The sequence below is a fragment of the Pleurodeles waltl genome, chromosome 5 (assembly GCF_031143425.1).
Source record: "Pleurodeles waltl isolate 20211129_DDA chromosome 5, aPleWal1.hap1.20221129, whole genome shotgun sequence".
Classification (NCBI taxonomy): Eukaryota; Metazoa; Chordata; class Amphibia; order Caudata; family Salamandridae; genus Pleurodeles; species Pleurodeles waltl.
The window spans coordinates 852,420,028-852,443,803 of NC_090444.1; the positions used below are offsets into that span (position 1 = coordinate 852,420,028).

The 23,776-nt window shown below is 45.2% G+C and overlaps 1 protein-coding gene across 3 annotated transcripts in view; it reads left to right on the top strand.

Moving 5' to 3' along the window:
- The window catches only part of URB2 (URB2 ribosome biogenesis homolog), a 524,601-nt gene extending 501,210 nt beyond the window's left edge, over window positions 1-23,391 (top strand). For all 3 annotated transcript variants that reach the window (XM_069234932.1, XM_069234933.1, XM_069234934.1), the window contains one exon: window positions 22,465-23,391. In XM_069234932.1, the coding sequence (XP_069091033.1) occupies window positions 22,465-22,662 (198 nt within the window). In that variant the 3' untranslated portion in view covers window positions 22,663-23,391. The remainder of the gene's footprint in view (window positions 1-22,464) is intronic.
- Window positions 23,392-23,776: the final 385 nt, after the last annotated feature.

A 23,776-nucleotide genomic window follows, 5' to 3' on the forward strand; every position in this document is an offset into this window, starting at 1 on the left:
CTGCCTGGCAGGGTTGTCCGCTATCACCTCTGCTGGTTGCTTTGGCCATCGCACCATTAGTGGAATGGGTCAGGAAAGACCACGGTTGGGAGGATGTGATCTCCCTTTATGATATTGACCTATTGTTGTACTTGAATATAGAAGGGCTGCTTGGTTGGTACAGGGTGGACGTAGCCAGATGGGCAAAGTTGCCATTATCCCTAATGGATAGGGCAGCGCCCTACAAATTGTTTTATTTGCCTAAATTCCGCTATATCTTACAAAATACACTTTACAGATCCCTGAGGATATTTTTTCAGACAGTACAGACAACTACTAGGACACTGTTGTGGGAAAGGGATTGCCCCAGGATTGCATTGGACACCCTCACACGAGGCCCATATGAGGGGGGCATTGCTTTGCCCAATCTGAAACTCTAGTACTGAGCAACATAACTACAGGTGGTCAATGACTGGGCATTCATGGACCAGCAGGATCCAGCCTTTGTGGGAAACAGGAGAGCTCTGCCTCAGCAGGGCTATCTGAGGGTTCTCTCCAGTCAGACCACAGTACAGGGGGATAGGGCCTCTATGCCCACACTGGTCCAGACATGGAGGAGTGTGACCAAGTTGACAGGAAGGAGGGTAAGAGGGCGAGGGCAGGTGGAGAATCACTTTGGAAATACCGCTGTGGGACACAGACACGCTTGCGGGTCTACCACAGCTGGAGGGTTTCCGGCAATGGGATTTAATTGGACACTCCAAGGTTGAGGACTGACGGGAGGGAACCGGGATGGTATCTTTGAGCACCTCTAAGAGCAGTATGAGTTGGCGGAAGTCCAGAGATTGTGTTACCTACAGGTTATACATGCTCTTAATAGTCACATTGGTCATCTAGAGCAAATTGAGGAAGAGACCCTTTTGGAATATATATACTTTTGGAAGCCCCATTTCAATGCCAATTCGGTGTCCATCACCTATGTCACCTTAGTTAAGGAACTCCATAGGCCTTTGGACAAGCTGAAGGTTAGTTGAAAGCAGGACTTGGGCATACTGGAGGGTGTGGACTGGGCAGAGGCATGCAGATATCTGAGGGAAGTGGTGTTTAGAGCTGGCTTTTGCCTCATACAACTCAATGTAGCAGAGTGTACTCCACAAGGCAGAGGCTCCATACAATGAGCAGACTTCCTAGTGACAGGTGCTTTGGGGGGCTAAAGTCAGAGGGGGTCCCTGGTACATAACCTGTGGGAGTGCCAGAGACTGGAGGCCTACTGGCAGACCATACAGAAACTTCTAGAGGAGGCAGTGGGAGAGCTGGTTCAGCTGTCAGCACAGACGGTGTGTCTGGGCATCTAGAGCGTGTAGATGCTGCCTCCTGTTCTGTAACATTGCAATGGTGGTGGCCCAAAGAGACAATATGCAGGCTTGGAGTAGAGAGAAGCCTCTCAGCATGACACACTGGGTGCAGAACATGGACTGGTGTATGCTAGCGGAACAGACGGTTTATGGGTCACAGGGCTGCCCAAAGAAGTTTGAGAAAAAAATATAGGGCTCATCGATGGAAGTGAGGGAACAAGGGGTCTAATCAATGGGATGTCGGGACGCTGCTCGGTTGGACGGGGGGAAGGGACCACACAGTTTGAGTGGGTCGGCCCTAAACATTGCTCAGTGGCCATCAAGATTGTGACACTTTCCTCAACACAATACCTTCCGGGGGATGCTGAAGTTATACTGGTGATGATTTTAAATATCATTTATTGTATGCTGTTATATTGTGAAAAATGTTTTACAGATTAGGTCAAGGAGTTCTCCATCTTGTGCAGAGGTGTATACATAACCTAAAGTTGTAACTTTTATTTTAAGTAATGTTAGTTATCTTTTTAACATCAATCAACTTATTACCATTTTCCTAAACAATTGTTGCATGCTATTTAAAGTGGTGTGGGGCTACAAGACCGTGGCATGGAAGAATTTTCTGTGGCCATGGCTTTGGTCATTATTTGGGCATTTACATACTGAAAAATAGACTTGGATCAAGTTTCCACAACACACATAAAAATAAATGAGGGGTACCAGCAGAATGTGTTTGCCCTCACACACAACGATTGGCAGCATTAAAAAGCTACAGTGGTAGTTTAACTCACATGCAAAATAGAAGTAGCTCAGGTTGGAGCAGAGCAAATGTTCTTGTACTCAGCATGTATGTTATGGGCATTAGCAGTGCTAGTTTTCCTCACACAAAGAGTGAACAATGCAGGCAACAGCAGTACAAGCATCCCTTTCATGTGTATATAAAAGGAGCACTAGTATAATCTCCCTTACACAGTGACTTAAAGGACAGAACTTCATAGACACCACTAAAGTTGAAACTAATTAGCCAGGAATGTTACTAATGTCAGTCCCCATGTGTAGAGACTACAGAGCAGACATGGGCTAAAAGCTCCAGCCATGGTGGTTGAGGTCTTATGCTATTTGTGTCCTGGGGCCTGTCCTACTATGGCTTTTCAAACTAGGATATGTACAACTCCGTCTGATAGAGACTTCTAGCTGTATAATCCTTACCTCAGAATTATCCACAAGCACCCAGCTGGATCCAGAAATTCTTGAGCTGTACCCTTGCATCCCAGTAGGTGGTGTTGTGTAGTATCATCCGCACAGAAAGTAATATGCACATTGCCTTTCTCCCATTCTCTGTCACATCCCATAATTACCCCAACTTTTTGACTAACTTTTTTCGACATTTTTGTCACGACAATTTATGAGAATGTTTTTCCTGATCGGCTGTGTGTCACAGGCAGATGTGACAGACCCACACTTGGTTTGTGGTGTTTGCAGCAGGACCGGAACTTCAGGGCCTGCCAAGACTGCAACTCCATGAATCTGAAGGTGCTGCGGTATCCGGAAGCTCCTCACCACATGACGGCAGACAACCTCTCACCGCTCTTGATATGGGTGTGTGGAAGGTCCTGGGACCACTTGCAGTTTTGCTTCTCATAACCGTCGTCCCAGTCCAAGTCATCAGGTAAGTCCCACAAGTGTAAAAAGTCAAAACGTTCTTTGATGTCAGCGCGCATCCAAGCACTCGGATGAAGCACGGGAATGACAACACCACTCGAGGCTTTGCTCCACCGTGGAGCCTGTGCCTGGGTCTGCTCTGTGCCTCACTGAGCCTGAACGACCCCCACCCACTTCAAAGAGTTTTATAACGCCATGCACCTCATATATGGGTGGCCCAACTCCTCTGGAATGCCTTTGGTCCTCATGGGTTCGGGAGGGGCCCCTTTTGGATTCTGTCCTGGTGGGTCTACCCTAGCGGCAGTCAGGTCCCATGGACCCCCTTGATCTGGTGCCACATTCGGAGCAACTCCATCTGCGAGGCCACGACCTTCCAGGGAGCCTGCTCCAGTGGTGCTGTTCCCGGCATTACCAATGCCCCTCAACGGTGCTGACCGCATCATCATCATTCCGGACTCTGATACAGAGCCGGATCAGTATCACCCGGTGCTGAGTCTGGCACCAGCTATAGCCAGTACCTTTTCTTTTGACAGGCCTGGAGGAAGGGAGAATTGGGAGGGGTCAGAGGACCCTTATGCATTCCACCATCCCATTGATGGACCAGAGAACAGCTGGTATGAGCAGTGGGTTAGATACCTCATCAGACACTAGCTTGGTCTCTCCTACTGTAGCTATGAAGGAGAGAGTGTCTTTTGCAGTGGTGGTGGGGATGGCGGCTGAGGTACTGGACCTTATTCAGCTCTTAGTGGCAGTCATGCTGAATGTCATGACTGAGGTGCTTATGCCGGTCGATGCCACCATGGAACCTCTTCTTCCGTTCAATGAAGCCCTCACAGATATCCTGCTTGGGGTCTGGTCCAAGCCCTGCACAGAGGCTCCTCTGCACAGGACAATTGCCAGCTGCCATCACCCAGACCCTGGAGACCGCAGTTGCCTTACCCAGCATCCCTCCTCAAAGAACTTTGTGGTCTAAGTCACCACCTCCCAAGTTAACCCTGGCAAGTTCCCTTCCACTCCACTGAATAGGGAATCCAAATGGCTGAACAGCTGTGGAAAGAGGCGATTCTGTTTGCCTAGCTCTGTGGTCAGTGACCACTGTGTGCCTTTTGGGTCGATACACCCACACTGTGTGGGATTTGGGGGCGCAGGGGCTGCCCATGGTCCTGGAGTAGGCTTGAGCCATACTTGCCCATGCGATTGCTTACCGGCGAGATGCAGCAAAGTTCACCATCAGATGTGGGGTGGACACGACCGACTCGCTAGGGAGAGTGATTGCGTTGTCAGTGACACTCAGGCACCACACCTGGTTGAGAACTACTGGGTTTTTAGGGGCTGTCTAAACTACCCTCATGAACATACCCTTTGATGGCTTTTGCCTCTTTGGGAAAAAAGCAGACTCACTGCTGGAACACTTTAAAGACAGCAGCGCTACGGCCAGTAATGTGGGCCTCTCCATGGCTCCCTACCAACCTCAGGCAGCCTTTTGCCCCTTCCATGGCAATAGAAGGGGCTGCAAACCATGTCTTTTTCTGCCAAGGCTTTTCGTGGCCCCAGATGCTGTTGGCACAAACCACGTGAAACCACCAACCAGAGGTCAGACCAGTCCACTTCAGGGGCAACTGTCACTCACAAGTCCCTTTAGTTTGCCCTCACACCAGCACAGGCACCCAGTAGAAGGCAGGATTTTCCTTCCCAAAGATGACTGCTGTGACAGATGCATCACTCATTTGCTGGGGCGGCCTTTTGGCAGAGGTGAAGCTAAGAGGATTCTGGTCTCTGGCGGAGCGTCAGCTCCTTATCAGCCTTCTGGAACTGCAGGTGATCTGACTGACACTGAAAGCCTTTCTTCCTTTTATCGAGAGAAAACTAGTGCAGGTGTTCTCGGACAACACCACTGCCTTGTGGTACTGCAGCAAACAGGGTGTGGTGGGGTTGTGGACCTTGTGGTAGAGAGGCCATGCACCTCTCGACCTGGCTGGAATGTCAGGGCATTTCCCTGGTGTTTAAACATCCAGTGGGCTATCTGAACGCCAGAGCATACAAACTCAGCTGTTGATGCTTAGTGGACCACGAATGGTGTCTACATCCGGAGGTGATGCAAGGTCTCTATTGAGAATGGGAAGAACGTTGGTTAGATCTATTTGCCACCTTCAAAGTGCGCAATGTCAGCCTTTCTGAGCACTAGAGTTTCCAAGGCAGCTCTCCCTCTGAGACATTTTTTGTCTAGTGTGGAGCTTAGGCACCCTGTATCCCTTTCCACAAATACCACTCCTGCTCATAGTTCTCAAGAAGATCAGGAAGGTCTGGGCCCAAGTCATTCTTGCAGCTCCTGATTGGGAATGAATAGTTTGGTATCCAGAGCGCTAAGAATGGGCATCGGTCCTCCAACCAGGCTTCCCCTTTTGGAGGATCTTCTGTCACAGCAGTAGAGCAGGATTCTGCACCCAAAACTGCACACCCTCCACCTTAATGTGTGGAGATTAAGCAGTGGCACTTGACATCTTTTAACCTTTTATGATATTATTTTGGCAGCCAGGCGTATCTCTACAAGATGGTATACGTTTACTGTTGGGATAAATGTGTGACCTGATGTGCATCCAAGACATCCACCGAACATTGATCTTCTTTCTGCACCCTTATTCTAAGTTTTATTGTTTCATCTTTCTCTAATCTATCTAGGCTCTGCTTTGGGCACTGTTATGGACTAGTTCACAGCCATATCTGCTTTCTTGCTGTTGCCGGACCAACCTTCTTTATTCAAGTCACTTGCTGTGACTTGTTTCCTCCAGGAACCACAGCAACTGTTTACTCCAAGGCCATCCATTATGCCTCAATGGGACCTCAATCTGGTCAACATTTCTCATATGCCTACACTTCGAGCCACTGCACAACTCTCAACTCCACTTACTGACCACAAAACGGCTTTTCTGGTGGCCATAACATTGGCCAAGAGTGTCATTCAACTGCAAGCGCTCTCTAGGCACCCTCCATACAGAACATTCTATCCGGTCAAACGGGTTCTGAGAACTCGTGATTTCTTTCTTCCTAAGGTAGTGACACCATTCCATTTAGGTAAAAATATTATTTTGCCTACTTTCTTTACTCTTCCTCACCCTTCTGAAGAAGAGGAGAGACTCCACTGTCTGCACCCAAAAAGAATGTTGTCATTCTACATTGATTATACTACAGCATTCCGGGTGGACGATCTACTGTTAGCAAGTAAAGGGATGGTTGTGCAAAAGCAAACCACCTCACTATCGACAGTGCCTTGCATAAAAATCTGCTACTTATTGGCCAAGAAGCAGCCCCCTAACAGGTTGCTTGCTCATTCCACCAGAGCCAAGGCTGCGACACTGCATTAGCTTGAAAAGTTGCTGTCCTGTACATCTGTCAGGCAGCAAATTGGGCTTCTTTGCACACGTTTACCAAGCCCTACTGCCTGGTCAGACTTCCTGATCTAAATCTGTTCACAGACCCACCTCCAGAGAGGTATTGCGTGGGTATCTATTCTACAGTAAGGAATCTTTGCCTAGAAGTCTCTGTCAGATGAACAAGTTACTTAACTTCCGTAATGCCTTGTGTGGTAGAGACTCTATCTAGCCTCAGATTCCCCCCACCCTCGCCACACTGTGAACAGATTTCTACATAGGGCTACCTGTGCCGTAGTGATGCAGGCCAGTTCATTAGCATTCTTCTTATCTCCACACTTTTGGCATGGAAATGTTGCTAAAAGAAACTGATGTCAGCATGCTGGGGTGGGGCCTCCAGAGGCACCATGCACCTTAGTATCAGCTTGGAGCTGAATGATATCACCCACAGTCGTTCAGGGGTACTGCTCAAGAATTTCCATATCCAGTCAGACGCCTGTGGATAGTCCCAAAGTAAGGAATCTGTGGCTAGATAGAATCTCTACCAGATAAGTTGTTACCAAAGGTAAGTAACTTGCTCTTCTGCTCCTGACTCTCAGGGTAGTTGGCGCAGATAGCCAAAGGCTTCTCAGTGTGGCAGTGTGGGGCAGGAGGGCAAAGGCTCAGAACTCAACAACCAACCAACAGGCAAAATAAGGCAATGTCCATTCCATAATCTCAGAGCAAAACTCAGTACTGTACAGGTTCAATGGATGACATTTAGGGGCCAGATGTATAATCAAGGCCATTTGCAATTCGGAAATAGTGATTTTTAAGAAATCGCTATTTCCGACTCGCAAAGTGCCATGTATCACATTTGCGAATCGGTAATAGCGATTTCTTAAAAATCGCAAATGCTATTACTGATTCGCAAATTGCGATACCGGCCCCATTCGCACCTATGGGCCTGTTGGCCCATAACTGCAAATTTTTTGCATTTCCAAAATTGCGATTTCTGAACCAGAAATCGCAATTTTGGAAATGCAAAACCCCAGGGTGCTGGGGGCCTAAGGCCCCCTCTGCTGCACCCCAAAATTTAGGATTTAGGAATTGCTTCATACATGTGCTAAGGAATCGCAAATAAGGAATCCTTATTCGCGATTTCTAATTTAGAGAGTCGCAATTTGCAACTCTCTAAACAGGGTCGCAATTTTAAGGAATCGCTATTTTAGCGATTCCTTAAAATTGCGTTCAGAATGTATTTCATACATTCTGAAATGGCATTTTGCATTCGCAAACGGGCATTCGCACTGTTTGCGAATGCAAAATGCTTTCATACATCTGGCCCCCGGTGCTACAGAAAGCTGCATTTTGTTAGTGTGATATTGAGCCCCTTCCCAGTGATCATCCTCCTTCCTGCTAGGACCATTCCCATCAATCTGGTTTTATGCAGTTTTCAGCTCAGATGTACTTCTCTTAAAATGTTCCCACTAGTTTCCTTAGCCAGCTCCGTTCAACAGGTTTTTATTCCTTTATCACCAAATAACAGCCTGTAGCGGGTACGGCACATTGACCCGTGGGCCTTCCTTTCTCCCATTCCCTGTCACAGGCTGATCCCTGTGGTTTCCCTGCAAGATTGCTCTCTGCAGTTCCATGGTGCAGCTGATACAGTTCCATCTTCCCACGTTGCATTCCTCATTGGGGGGCCTTCATGGTGACCTTCCTTGAAGATGTTAGGAGTTCAGGATTTGAGGAGGTGGGTACTCATTGCAGTGTCTGGCTCAGCAGCAGATTTGTGGTTTGTCATCTATGGGCAGGAGCTCACCAGAGGTAGTTGCAGCCTCCAGACAGAATCTTCTTAAGGTTATATTCCCTTATTGGTGGCAGTAGCACCACATGATGTAACCTGCGGCTGGATGCTGGGTGACACTTCCGGTACGGACTTGATACAGCTTCATCCATGAACTTTGCATAGTGTTCAGAAAACCTTTTCACAGCACGGAGCATCTCCTGGGACACTGTCCTGGGTTGTTAGCTTTCTCTGGCATTTCCTTTGCCAGGAACACACATGGGCAGTATCTTCTGCTGGAGGGCAAAGCCCACACCTCCACCTGTCTCAGCAAACAGACTTCTAGGCGCTCCAAATACACCCTCAGCTCCTCCAGCGGAAAGTTTTAACTTCAGGGGATGTCCTCTCACCTATGGGAAACTGTCTGTCAGACAGAACCAGCCTAGGCTACACAGCAGCTCTTTGAGTACTCTGCAAACCTCTCTCTTCCTTTTTCAGGAAGTACTTGGAACAATGTTGGATGGTTTGGATCCCACTTTTATGACACTTTCTGGGAGGGATGTGGATCCACTAACTCATGCTTCAGTACTAGCTTGGGTTAGTTCTCTTTCTTGTGTTCTTCCCAGGATGCTCTTCAGACAATGCCTTTGTATAAAGTGGTGCTTCTCACTGCAAATAGCTCTGATGCCTGGTCCATGCAGGAGCACCCACAGTATAGGCACAGAAAAGTGTGAGATTCCTGCACCTGGCTTACATCAGCCTTCTTGAAGCAGTAATCCTAGACCAACAAAAAGGCAGCCCTGGCTTAGAACAGTCCTCCCTCACTTTGAACAAAAGACATTGTTATCCTATCCTTCACCCTTACCATCTACCAAATGGCCCTGCACAGGAAACAATAAGCAACCCCTTGCTAACAAAGTCCTCATGGAATTTCTAAAGTGAGCCCTGACTCCTCCTTCATCACATCTGTGTCTGGGTAGTATGGCTCCACATTCTTGAGAAGGTGTTGTCACAGTCCATCCTGTATCATGGAACAACCAGGGCCATCCAAGATAGATTCCTCTAGTTTTGGTGTGTGTATACACTCACCACACAAACGCACACTTGCTTTTACTACTCACTCTACATGCCCACAGGATGTCAGTGCGAAGTACTGGGTTTCACATACTAGTGTAACTTTACGCAAGAGGCTTCAGTAGGTCTCTCTGTCACTGGCAGTTATAACATGGTCTGTTACACTAAAGCTATTCAGAACACATTATGTTGGCACCTACGCTTTATTTGCTGCACCAGTGGTCCCCAAACGTTTTTGACCCGTGGCTCCCTTGGCCTTTTGGCAGTTGGCTGCGGCTCCCGACTGTGTTATTTTTGTTTTAGCGAGTGGGGTAAAGGGGTGGGGGGCTTATAAGCCCGCCCTCTGGAGTTCTTCCATTTTGTTCCCTAAAAAATACTTGGTCGGAACTATGAAGGTATTATAATCATCGATGTAGCAAAATAAAAAAATATATAACAGTTGTTTAATAAAAAAATATAAAAACTTTCATTGGTTAAGACAGAAACAATGCTCTTCAGCACTGTGGTCTGCATAATCATTTTCTTTAAAACTATGTTTTGTTCCTTAAAAATTGCCTCTAGCACAGGTAGCTCTCCTTCGAGTCATTCTACTTGTCAAGGAGCAACTTTTGATATATAATAATGCAGCTCCACTAATCAGCACTACTATATTTCACTTTCAAGTACTTTACTAAAGTACTTTACTAAATGTTCCAGCAGCCATCATTATCTTAACTCTGCTTCTGTCTCTTCTAGTGTCTGATGGAGTCTTTGCACTCTCCTGTCTCAGACCTCAGTATTTGTCTGCAGTCTCTGATTCCTTCTCACTACAGTCGTGTGTCACAGTCCGTGTCAATTCAGTTCTTATTATGGTACAAAACTCTGATGGAGGTCCATATCAAAAAAGTAAAAACTCATTTATGCATTAAACATGCTGCATACTATCATAGTAATAAGAACTTTTCCTACGCTACAAAAGATGTTAAAAAGTCTTCCCACCAACTAACATTAACAAGACTAAAAACAGTGCCCTTCAGGATTAAATGAAATATTTTATTAAAACAATACCACAATTTCCTTAAAAGTGACACCGTAAACATACTTAAGTCCAACACGTGCTCTGTTTTTATTTCTGCATTGCTCATAGTTTATGTTAACTGTTCTGACAGATAGGATCAATTCCTGTGCTATTTTGCATGTCGCACTGCCATCTAGTGGTACTAGAGGGAGTTTCATCTTAGCAAAACATGTTTGAAAGCCAGCTTGAAAAAAGAAAGAAATTGCACTCGGAATATTTACTTTGTGGCACCCCTGGGTAGTTTTGGAGGCGCACCAGGGTGCCACGGCGCACAGATTGGGAACCTCTGTGCCACACCCAAGACAAGGACAGGATTCTACTGTTGACTAAGTGGCCGTTCTTGGAGCACTCCTAGAAGAAACATTACAGATCCTGGGCTTCAGACTTAAGCAAAGGCCTAGCATGTGCACCCATGCTATATAAGCATGATAACAGTACCAAAAATACAACTAGTCTGGCTGTTAGGTAGTAGTACATGCCTGTATACCATGCAGGGGACAATCACATCCCAACAACCAGATTACTGCTTGCTTACACCTACCTTGTATTTATTTAAAAGGCTTTGTTTTTATGCATTTCTACTGAGTTTTATACAAGTTGTTTAATTTGAAACTCTAGCAGAAGTTGAAGCAGAGTTACAAAGTACAGCATAGCGAGTAGGCAGACAAAGTAGTAGCATATCCCAGGATGCAGGTAACTTGAAGAGCTTGAACCAGACTGAGCAGGTCCCTGTATATTCAGACACTTTATCAGGAAGGGTAGCTGTTTCTGAGAGGCTGCCCAGCATGTTGCAAACTCACCTCCGCTAAATGCATGCTCTTCTGTGGTGCCCACCAAGGACTTATAACTTTGTTAACACAAATCTTGGGACTGTCACTCTGCCTTAAGTATTCCCAAAGAGCACCTCATACGGGACTAGTTCTGGGAGTCGCCCAGAGGACTTTAATAACCATTCTCAAGCCCTGTACACGACCACAATTCTGTGCATATACTGTGGATAGCCACCAGAGAAATTGTCTAAAGCTACTGTAGGAGATGTAGCAGATATGCAAGCTTAACTACTGCTTCTACTCTACCCAGCAACTGTGCTGTTGCCTGTGGGTTAGGCTGATGTATGTCTTTGCACCATTGCAGAAAGTGGACAGCTTCTGCATTAGTGGTAGGTGGGAGAGAGCTTCCCAGATAGTCTAACCTGCCACTTTTGGTTCACCTGCTCCGAACGGCCTGAGTTGGCTGTAGGCCTGAAGCTTTATCACAAGTATGCTGCAGGGTGTACTTGGAAATACATTGAGTGCTGCAACAATGGAACATGCAAGTGAGGATAAGTAAAAAGAAAGATGAAAGCTTTAAGCATAGATTTGCAAAATACCGGATCAGTTTGCCATATTTACATCGAGGCATGATGCGGTGGAAACACTTAAGTAGAGAAACACAAGTGAAGCTCTCTTCATACACCTCCATAAAAAGTCTTCGGTCTGCACTGAAAATGTTTGGAAAGTCATATCCCCAGACTGGTAAAAGGTGCTGCTATGCTGTACCGAAGGCAGATTAGGCACTATACTAATCCTAATTAACAATAACTTATTGCTGAAGTGTGTGCCTTTGTGCATGCTAAGACAATTCGTGATCTGGAAGTCAAGCTTTATGTCACTAAACACCGGAGGAAGTCATGCAAGTACCTTTTCTTCTTTTGAAGTAAAAGCCAGTGTGCTCACTGAAGTTCTGCAGCTTGGGCAGACCTTGTCTGAGGCCTTGCTGTCTTTCAACAAAGCCCTAACTAATACCCTCTTATGCAATTGGGCTAAACCTTGTTCCTTCCCACCCGTAAACAGACAAGTAGCACATCGCCACAAACCTGTTGCAGGCAACCCTGCATTTTTGAAGACACACCTTACTCCGGTGAGTCCAGTGGTTCAGGTTCCCAATTAGCAAGATAAAAGCCTGTAACTTGAATTTGATCAACCCAAACTCTTTTCCTGTGATTTGTAGTTGAAATTCAAGAAACACGACTTGTGTTTCGGTCAGTTAACTCATTGTCATGCATTATGGAACTCATTCTCCGAGTTCTTGCCAGCGGTCTCAAAAGAGTTCTGTGCCAATTTGGTGCATAATATTCAGGATAGCCAGGATGTACCAGATATGTCATACTGTTGGGCCTGGAAACAACCAACTGGTTAGGCAGATCATTCAGGGCTAGCCATGGTGCTTTGCTGATAACACAGGGATGAGATCCACATGCTTCTCGAGTTACATTTAGGTGTCACTCATGAATATGCCTTTTGTGAGTCTCTCTTCATTGGCGAGAGGGCCAGCTCCACCGTAGAGTGCTTTAGGGCTATAGCATGCTTCCTTGATCTCTCTATGCTTGTAAGACAGTATCCCCAACAGTTTTACCTCTTTGGAGGCACCAGCAGGGGTTTCACTTATATGCAACGCCAAAGACCACAGTCCCAACAGTAGGCACCCAGTCCTTTTTGGGGTCGGAATAGAGGGTCTTAGAAGCAGCGTCCAGGCCCTCAGAAGCAGTGAAACTCCCAGTCCCCTGCCCCTCCAGGAGGAGCAGCCCCCAAACTACTTTAATTTGCCATATGTGGCACACTACTACCCTGTGGGAGTCAGGATCAGTCCTTATCTCCCCAGTTGGAAGCCATAACAACTGGCAGGTGGGCCCTGCAAATAGTGTAATGGTGCTAGATTTGCCATTCCTTTCGGACCCATCGCCTTTTCCATCTATATCTGTGCGACCTTTGGAGGACCACTTTTCTATTTTTCTTGCAGGAAGTTCAGGCTTTTTAGGCAAAAGGAACTCTAGAGAGAGAGTCCCACCTTTGGAAATCGTATCTGTATGTTACTCCCAATATTTCCCTGTGCCAAAATAGGTTAGAGGCCTTTGGCCTATTTTAGATCTTTGATGCTGAAGAACAAATTCAAGATGCTCACATTCGCCAAGTTATACCTGCCTATTTCCCTGAGACTGGATGGTAGCACTGAACCTGCAGGAAACCTATTTCCATGTTCCCATCTTTCAGGCCCTCAGGCGTTATTTGCGATTCAATGTGGACCACAAGCATTTTCAACTTGCTTTGCTTCCTTTTGGCCTCACCAGTGCCCCTCGGGTGTTTACGAAGGCAATGGCGGTGGTTGAAGCATACCTTCAGTGGTCAGGTGTACCTGTCTTCTTGTACCTGACAACTGGCTATTAAAGGCAGGCTTGCCGCAGACATGGACCACGTCCATATTTTCAAAATCCTCCTGACATCTTTTGAGTTTTTTCTCAACTTGCTAAAGTCACACCTAGCTCCTTCACATAGGCTTCCTTTTATCAGAGCAACTGTGGGGGATACTGTGGGGACTCCCTCCCGATCAGATTCCAGGACAATAGAGTTATGATCCTGATGTTTCAACCTTGGTCCTGGGTCTTAGTAAGGGTGGCTGTGAGGCTTCTTGGACTATTGGCCTTTTGCATGTCTTAGTGGTCCCAGTACCAAAGGATCCTGTCTGAGTCCATTCATGTTTTGAGGGAGACTTCAAGACATATACAGTGGTGGCTGCTCAGCCACAGTTTAAACACCGGCAGAACCCCCTCTCTACCCTACCCAGAGCTGAGTTTGGTGACTGATGCAGCACTGCTCAGTTCTGAGCCAGCCATCAATATGCAATACAGATACAAAAGATAATATTCCACATTAATAAGGAAGGAACCCAGGAAAGCAATTCAAATAACTACATACGAACTAGGCTACAATTGAAATAAACTTATGATGATATATGAAAGGATAAACTGTAAAGTGAGAGATCACAACACCCCCTCATGAAAAACAAAGAACTCTCCCTAACCCCAAACAGAAACTAAAACAAATTAAAAGAAGTGAATTTTACCTATTCACTGACAGTTTATTGAAATTCCATATTCTACCAAGCTCCAATTTGGCTGCTCCTTTAAACACCTTAACAACCCATTGAGGACAGCCAAAATGTAACCCACCCTGAGGTTTTTTATGTAAGTTCCCTCTTACCACATTGCCAACCTCTACTTTAATATCTTTTACCTCTTTGCAATTGTCAAAATTGAATTTCCTCTTAACGCATTCACGCAGTTCCTTTGAACTATTTGCTTCCATCTTTTTCTCCAATGTGGTACACTGATCTCCATATGGTCTCACCCACGGAGGACACACTCTGGTATTGGGTTTACACTTACGGAATATCTCAAAAAGGACTGAGCCCATGGTAGAATGAGGAGTATATTGGTACTCTACTACTCTCTTCAACAGTTCTTTGAGACAATCACAACCATAAAACCTGGAGATCTGAATAGACTCTTTCAACTTGCAGTAACATTTCTGATTCATGCCAGTAGTTTCCGAGTGGTATAAGGTTTTTTTTTTTAGTAGTATGCCCTTTTTTGTTTAAGAATGTTTCCATTTCAGAAGAAGTAAACAACCCTGTTGTCAGTGAGAAAACTCAGTCTATCTTCCTTAGAAAACACCTCAACAAGAATCTTGCAAAAAGAACGTGTAGAAATGTCATGAACAATTTTCATTACACACTACCTAGACAACAAGTCCATCAAAGCTGATAAATATCTATTTCCACCACTCCTGTTGTCCTTAGGGCCTAATATATCCAAAGGAATTTCTTCCCACAATCTTTAGGAATCTTCTTGCAACCCATAGGAGCTGTTCTAACTTTCTGACTTTTACCACTAAGTCTGCAGGCATAGCAATCCATCACTAATCTCTCTGCTTGTAGGTCCATCCCTGGCCACCAATAAATGTTCCTCAACCATTCTTTTTTTTTCAAATACCTTGTGCCCTCTTGTGCCCAATTTAACTGCAACACCTCAACCCTGCAGAAACAACTAACCTGCCTCCTCTCAGTACTTAAATATTGCTTATGGATAATTATCATCTTACCTTCTCAAATCCTCCAGTTTCTCCTTTTGGCCAACACATGTTCTGCAGAATCTCCAACACATTTCTCAATAATTCATCCTTCTGGACCTCCTCTGTCTACTCACTCGCAGAGATGTAACCATTGGTAGTCCTGCACACTTTACAATCATCATTCTTCCACCACCTTTCCTCAGCCTGATCTTTGTGTAGTGTTCTTCTCACCAAACGAGACAAGCAATCTGCTGTTTTGTTCTCAACCCCTGGTATATGTTCTATCCTGAAGCTGAAATCTTGCAATGCCATGAGCCATTTAGTAATACTGAAAGAAATGCAATCAAGATCTTTTTTCCCAAAACACTTCTTGTAATGGCTTGTGATAAGTTTTCACTACAAACCCTTAAGCGATCTACCACTGAAAGCAATTGTGATTATGTCAGAACCTGTTTGAGCACGACCCCTTAGCCTTTCTCACTAGCACCTGTAAACACATAATAGGGCAAAAAAGGCCCAAAGCTCTACAATGCTGAACTATACTCAAACAATCCTTCACATCAGCAAATTCTCTCAGATAATCCTCAGTCCAATTAAATTAGACCCCTTTTTTCAAACGTTCTCTTATAGCAAAGGTATGGTTTTCAAAATTGTGCACATAGATGCTGTAAAATTCTGCCGTCCCTAAAAACGCTTGTACATCTTTTTTCGAGTGAAGGTAGTTCAGAAACAGTTTTAACTATCTCTTCTTCAGGTTTCACTACTTCAGCAGAAACAACATGACCAAGGTAAGTTATTTCTGGTAAACAGAAATTGCACTTGCTTATTTTTATAAGTTGATACCTATGTCTACCTATGCAGCACCTCTCTGATCTTATCCACATCGTCTTGAACAAAATTGACTCCTGGAGCTTTTCCTAGCATGTCATTCATTAACTTTTGTAAAACCAATGCTGCAGAATATAAACCAAAATGCATTCTGTTGAATCCAAAGACACTAAAAGGGGTTATATATGCAGTGTAATCCTTGGAATCATGACTCAATCACCCTTGGTTATACACAGATGTGAGATCTTGGGTGGAGAAAAACTTTGTCCCTCCAAGTATGCTTACCATTTCCATGATATTGAGAAGGGGAGATTTGGCCTCCACCACTTGCGTGTTAAGTTGCCTCAAATCAATATAAAGTCTGATCTCCCCTGAGCTTTTGTGACCACAACAATAGGAGAATCCCACTCTGAGGCTTCCACCGCTTCATTTGTACTTTCAGAACATAAACGTTCTAGCTCCTGTTTGACAGCTTCTTGTAGATCAATGAACACATTTCTCACTTTACATGACACCAGCACAGCATCTTTTTTAAGCTGAATGCGATGCACATATCCCTTAAAACACCTAATCTTAGCAGATAAAACATCTGGAAATACTTTATTAAAATCAACCTTGAAGTCAGAAGAATTAGGACTTGAGGTGTGGCATTAGAATCCAGATAAATTCCCAACAAGCTTTGGCAAGGCCAGCTCAAGGTAATGTCTCCTTTGACAGAAACATATATTTTACCTTGTATGGTATTACCCTGGAATTCAATTTTAGCAAGAAAATATAATTTAAGTTCAGTAGGTTTCCCTCCCATAGCTATAAGGAGTAACATTAGGATTGTCTAATTTAATTTTCCCTTAAACATGTTTAACAGAATCTGAGTCCTATATGAAGGACATCTTGGCACCTGAGTCCATCATCATTGTGATCTAAATCCCATTGACACACACTTTATCAGAGGGATAGTTGCCCATTGCACAAGTAACACAACTGACATCATTCACAACTTGTAAAACAACTTGATAAGCATCCATGTCTATTTCACTATTTTTTTTCTTTTACAGCTTTGTATCTACAGCGCTTGGCAAGTGTCCCCTTTTCACACAATTTTTGCAGATTACCTTGATAGATGGACAATCTTTTGAATTTGCAAAATGACTTGGACTACAACATCTGAAGCATGCATTCTTATTATTAGCATTACCACTTAAAGTTGTGTTTCTGGTTAGTGTTCATCACCTGTATGGCTGAAGAAAGATCCTTTTTTCAGTAATTGTTATATGAAAAACAAGGAATGCTCTACTCTTTCTTTCTAATTTAAAGGTCGGGGGTTTGGGTCCTTCCAGAGTCACCAGCGTGAAGCTGGTGTGACCCATAAAGATCCAGGAGGTAATAAATAGAAAAACTGCAAGTTTATTGCAAAGGAAAAGAAACCCTATCCACTCAGTTCTGAACCAGCCTTCAGTTTGCAGTATAGATTCGAAAAATAACATTCCACATTCTATAAGGCAGGAAGAAGCCAAGGAAAACAGTTCAAATAACAACATATGAAGCAGGCTACAGTAGAAATAAACCTACAATGATATATGAAAGGATAAAGAGTAAAGTGACAGATCTCACAACCTTTTTTTATGCTTTCCGGCCGCTACCTGTGCTATCCCGTGTTCTGAAGATGAACACGCCCAAGTCACCCCATTGGCTAAAGATTGGGTCAGAAGAGTGTGTAGGAAGGTAGCCTCTTTCTAGCCTTGTTACCCCCACTTTTGGCCTGTTTGTGAGTATATGTCAGGGTGTTTTTACTGTCTCACTGGGATCCTGCTAGCCAGGGCCCAGTGCTCATAGTGAAAACCCTATGTTGTCAGTATGTTTGATATGTGTCACTGGGATCCTGCTAGCCAGGACCCCAGTGCTCATATGTTTGTGGCCTATATGCGTTCCCTGTGTGGTGCCTAACTGTATCACTGAGGCTCTACTAACCAGAACCTCAGTGTTTATGCTCTCTCTGCTTTTAAAATTGTCACTGCAGGCTAGTGACTAATTTTACCAATTCTCATTGGCACACTGGAACACCTTTATAATTCCCTTGTATATGGTACCTAGGTACCCAGGGTTGTGGGGTTCCAGGAGATCCCCATGGGCTGCAGCATTTCTTTTGCCACCCATAGGGAGTTCAGACAATTCTTACACAGGACTGCCACTTCAGGCTGAGTGAAATAACATCCACGTAATTTCACATCCATTTTACACCGCGCTTAAGTAACTTATAAGCCACATATATGTCTAACCTTCACTTGGTGAAGGTTAGGTGCAAAGTTACTTAGTGTGTGGGCACCCTGGCACTAGCCAAGGTGCCCCGACATTGTTCAGGGCAAATTCCCCGGACTTTGTGAGTGCGGGGACACATTACACATGTGCACTACATATAGGTCACTACCTATATGTAGTGTCACAATGGTAACTCTGAACATAGCCATGTAACATGTCTAGGATCATGGAATTGTCCCCCCAATACCATTCTGGTATTGGGGGGACAATTCCATGCATCCCCGGGTCTCCAGCACAGAGCCCGGGTACTGCCAAACTAGCTTTCCGGGGTCTCCACTGCAGCTACTGCTGCTGCCAACCCCTCAGACAGGGTTCTGCCCCCCTGGGGCCTGGGCAGCCTGGTCCAGGAAGGCAGAACAAAGGATTTCCTCTGAGACAGAGTGTTACACCCTCTCCCTTTGGAAATAGGTGTGAAGGACCTGGGAGGAGTAGCCTCTCCTGGCCTCTGGAAATGCTTTGAAGGGCACAGATGGTGCCCTCTCTGCATAAGCCAGTCTGCACCGGTTCAGGGAGCCCCCAGCCCTGCTCTGGCACGAAACTGGACAAAGGAAAGGGGAGTGACCACTCCCCTGACCAGCACCTCCCAGGGGAGGTGCCCAGAGCTCCTCCAGTGTGTCCCAGTCCTCTGCCATCTTGTATGCAGAGGTGTGAGGGCACAATGGACAGCTCTGATTGGCCAGTGCCAGAAGGTGACGTCAGAGAACCCTCCTGATAGGTGCTTACCTTGCTCTGTAGCCAATCCTCCTCTGTGGGCTACTTAGGGTCTCTCCTGTGGGCATCTCACCAGATAACGAATGCAAGAGCTCACCAGAGTTCCTCTGCACTTCACTCTCCACTTCTGCCAAGGATCGACCGCTGACTGCTCCAGGACGCCTGCATAACCGCAACAAAGTAGCAAGAAGGTTACCAGCAACATTGAGCGCCTCATCCTGCTGGCTTTCTCGACTGTTTCCTGGTGGTGCATGCTCTGAGGGCTGTCTGCCTTCACCCTGCACTGGAAGCCAAGAAGAAATCTCCTGTGGGTCGACGGAATCTTCCCCCTGCTAACGCAGGCACCAAACTTCTGCATCACCAGTCTTCTGGGTCCCCTCTCATCCTGACGAGCGTGGTCCCTGGAACACAGGAGCTGGGTCCAAGTGTCTCCCACAGTCTAGTGGCCCTTCTGTCCAAATTTGGTGGAGGTAAGTCCTTGCCTCCCCACGCCAGGCAGTAATCCTGTGTACTGCGTGAACTGCAGATGCTCTGGCTTCTGTGCACTTTTGCAAGACTTCCTTTGTGCACAGCCTAGCCCAGTTCCCCAGCACTCTGTCCTGCATTGCCCAACTCGCTGACGTCGTGGGACCCTCCTTTGTGACTCTGAGTTGAACGCTCGCCTCAGATCTTCTAAGTGCCTGTTCAGGTACTTCTGCGGGTGCTGCCTGCTTCTGCGTGGACTCTCTGAGTTGCTGAGCGCCCCCTCTGTCTCCTCCTCCAAGGGGCGACCTCCTGGTCCTTTCTGGGCCCTAGCAGCACCCAAAATCCTCAACCGCGACTCTTGCAGCTAGCAAGGCTTGTTTGCGGTCTTTCTGTGTGGAAACAACTCTGCATCCTCCAGCACGCCGTGGGACATCTTCTGACCAAAGGAGAAGTTCCTGGCCCCTTCCGTTGGCAGAATCTTTGGCTTCTTCCACCCGGAGGCAGCCCTTTTGCACCTTCATCCGGGGTTTAGTGGGCTCCTGCACCCCCCACCCCCCCCCCCCCCCAGACACTTGCGTGACTCTTGGACTTGGTCCCCTTCCTTTACAGATCCTCAGGTCCAGGGATCCGTCTTCAGTGTTTTGCAGTCAGTTGTTGTCCTTGCAGAATCCCCTATTTTGGGGTCTTGGGGTGCGGTATCTTGGGCACCCTTAGTGTTTTCTTACACTCCCAGCGACCCTCTACACACTACACTAGGCCTTGGGTCCATTCGTGGTTCGCATTCCACTTTTGGAGTATATGGTTTGTGTTGCCCCTAGGCCTATTTCTCCCTATTGCTTTCTATTGTGATTCTACATTGTTTGCACTACTTTTCTAACTGTTACTTACCTGATTTTAGTTTGTGTGCATATAATTTGTGTGTATTACTTACCTCCTAAGGGAGTATATCCTCTTAGATACCTTTGGCATATTGTCACTCAAATAAAGTACCTTTATTTTTAGTAACTCTGAGTATTGTGTTTTCTTGTGATATAGTGCTATATGATATAAGTGTTATAGTAGGAGCTTTGCATGTCTCCTAGTTCAGCCTAAGCTGCTCTGCTATAGCTACCTCTATCAGCCTAAGCTGCTAGAACACCTCTATTCTACTAATAAAGTGATAACTGGACCTGGAACAGGGTGTAAGTACCACAAGGTAACCACTATAAGCCAGGCCAGCCTCCTACAGTGTGGTATCCAGGACTTCCGGGCTTGAGCATTTGTCCTTCAATCAGGCTTCCGCTTTGGGAGGATCTTCTGCCACAGTAGGAGAACCGGGTGTTGCACTCTAGCCTGCGCAGTCTACACCATGAGCATGTAGAGTGAACGGGGCAGTTGACTACATTTGATCTTCCTCCTTAAGTAGTGGATGTCATCCTTGCAGCAAGGTGTCCTTCCACAAAGTCTGTGTATGCTGGACGCTTGGACAAGCTTGTGACTTAGTGTGGCACCCATAGTACAGACCATCTACAGATCAAAGTGTTATATATTTGTGTTGTATTTAGCCCAGCAAGGACTTGCAGTGGACACGGTGAAAAGTTATCTGTTTGCCCTTTTGGCCTTTTTGCGTTTTCCCGACTAACCGTTCTTGTTCAAATGACCTGTTGTGGTGCAATTTCTTAAAGGTGTAATCCTCCTAAACCCTTTGTGATGCCCCAGTGCGACCTTAATTTGGTTCTTTTTTTCTGTGCAAGTCATTTAGAGCTGCTGCACAGCTGTCGTCTATGTCTCCTGTACACAGAGACTCTTTCTCCCTTGCATGAGTGAGCTTCAAGCTCTATCGCTATAGCCGCACTACACCACCTTTTTTCCAGACAAACTGGTGCTGAGGACTAAATCTGCATTTTTACCTAAGATTGTGGCTCCCTTCTTTGTCAAACAGTCTACCACACTTTGACGTTCTTTGTTCCTCCTCACCCCTCAAAAGAGGATGTTTCTCCTCAACCCTCAAGAGAGTAGGAGAGACTCCATCATGTGGACCCCAAAAGAGTTCTACACTTTGAAATCAATTGCACCAAAGACCAACAAATAGATGATCAGCTCTGTGTAGGGTTCTTTAGAGCACAGAAAGGCAAAGTAGTGCAGAAAAGGACTGTGTCACAGTGGATAGTACCCTGCATTAAGATCTGCTACGCACTAGCCAAAAAGAAGCCCAGAAAGGGATTGCGGGTCCATTCCAACAGGGCCACTGCTGGTACAACTGCAGAGTGCTTGTCCTTGACAGCTACTAAGCTGCAATGTGAGTGTTGGTACACACGTTCACAAAGCACTACTGCCTCAACTTCCAGGTTCGATGAGAAGGGCATTTTGACTGTTTGGTGTTGCAGAACTTTTTGTTCATTCATTCCAAAAGACTGAAAACTCCAGAATGCACTGCTTACGATTGTGTCTGCTTTCAAAGTGAGGATTCTGTGATTAGAAGTGTTCCTCAGAAGAACACATTACTTTTGGTAATGCTCTTTCTGGTGGATATCCTTCCTAACTGCAGACGCCTCACCATTCTCCCACCTCATTTTATGGTATGTACTCTTTCCATTCAAAAATATCACAAGTTCAAGATATGCACACTTGTGCAAATAATTGATCCTTTAAGCTCTATAACCCAGGGTGCAGACTATACCAAAAAAGAAACTGACGCCAGCGCACTAGAGTGGCACTTATATGCAGCACTAGCTGTCACTTTGGGTAAGGAATCGGGTCGATGCAGAGCTGAACAGTGTCAGTTACTGGAGTGCAGGGGCTATGCTGAAAAATCTTCAGAGTCTAATCTGGTGGCTGGAGATAAATTGTAAAGATGAGGAATCTGCGATTAGATAGAGTAACCAGCAAAAAATGTTACCAAAGGGTAAGTAACTTGTTCTTTGGGCACCTCTTGAAAAATTACTCTGGAATGGATGCTGTTGTTTTTTCCATTGTAATGTTCTTGGTAACGTGATATCCTTCTTTTTCCTTCCTATAGGTCACCCTGCACCCGGAAGTAAAAAAGCACCTGTCAGAGGGAATTTACAATATTCTTGACATTTGCTTGGAGCAGGATATTCGGTTCCTTAATTCTTCTTCGGACATCGGTGTCAGAGAGCTATTTCAAGACATTTATAATGATTACACCCGCTATCACAAACTGAAACATCTCGGAGAGGAAAAATATACTGCTTGAAACTAAGATCTGCACTAAAAAGCCATTACTCATAGGAATTGTGCTTTAATATTTTTTCCTGAATAGTCTGGTCATTAAACCTGGACTGCAAGTGTACGGGTGACGCCTGTGGAGCGACAAACATGAATCCTTGCAGGGCTTACATTTGCTTGCAGGCTTAACAAATTAAATGGATTTGAAAATAAGAAATGGCTTGATGGAACTGTTGACATTTTTGAGTAATGGCAATAAGTGTCACATAAGTAAGATTAAGAGTGGTATTGCTAATCGGTATGTGAATAGGATGGATGGGCTTATCCATTATTTATCTGGTATGACTTTCCCAGATATTCACAACTACTCTGATCATGTTATACCATAGGAATGTAAGGGCTTGTGTTGGAACCACCACAACAACCATTAAAACCTTTGGATTGTTGTTATAACTTATGGCCACTAAGTGACATGGTAATTTTTTAGTTGCTAGATAGAAACCTTGGATCAAAGCAAACAATAAGCTGTCTGTTAAATATGGTATGCTTCTTCGAATAGAGAAACTGCTGTATTTTTGCCAGCAAGTTATTGATTTGATGCATTATGAAATAGAGAGGATTTAACATCAGTCACATTAATTCAGCTGTGTTTGCATTTCCTGTTTGTGAGGGATCTCCTATAGATGTGCCTCCCAATAAAGAGCTGACAGCATCATCAAACCTTAATTGCCTCTAATAAAGGAGTGTTGTCATAGTATGTGAGCCTGTTTTTCTTGGGGGTGGGGGGCTAAGATGCATTGCTTTTTAGTTCCTGAACTACCTAAACGCTAAGTGGAGGCATTTGTTTCTTTGGTTGATGTTCATCACCAATACTTATCAGCAGTTATTCCTGCTCCAGGCAACCTACATTGGTTGCACCTGGATCTTATCCTTTTTGTGTGTGGGAGCTGCGCTCTTCCCTTTTGCATCAATCTACACAGTAATACCGGGTAAAGCCTAAGCTAATTTTTTGCCTTGGTCATGATGATGGACATTTGCAGCCCAAGGAACCTTGTATGGTACAAATTTGATGTATGGCAACATCTCCTTAAATATAGTTAAACTGTAATTCCTTTGTTTCCTAAATAAAGATTCTGGTTTGT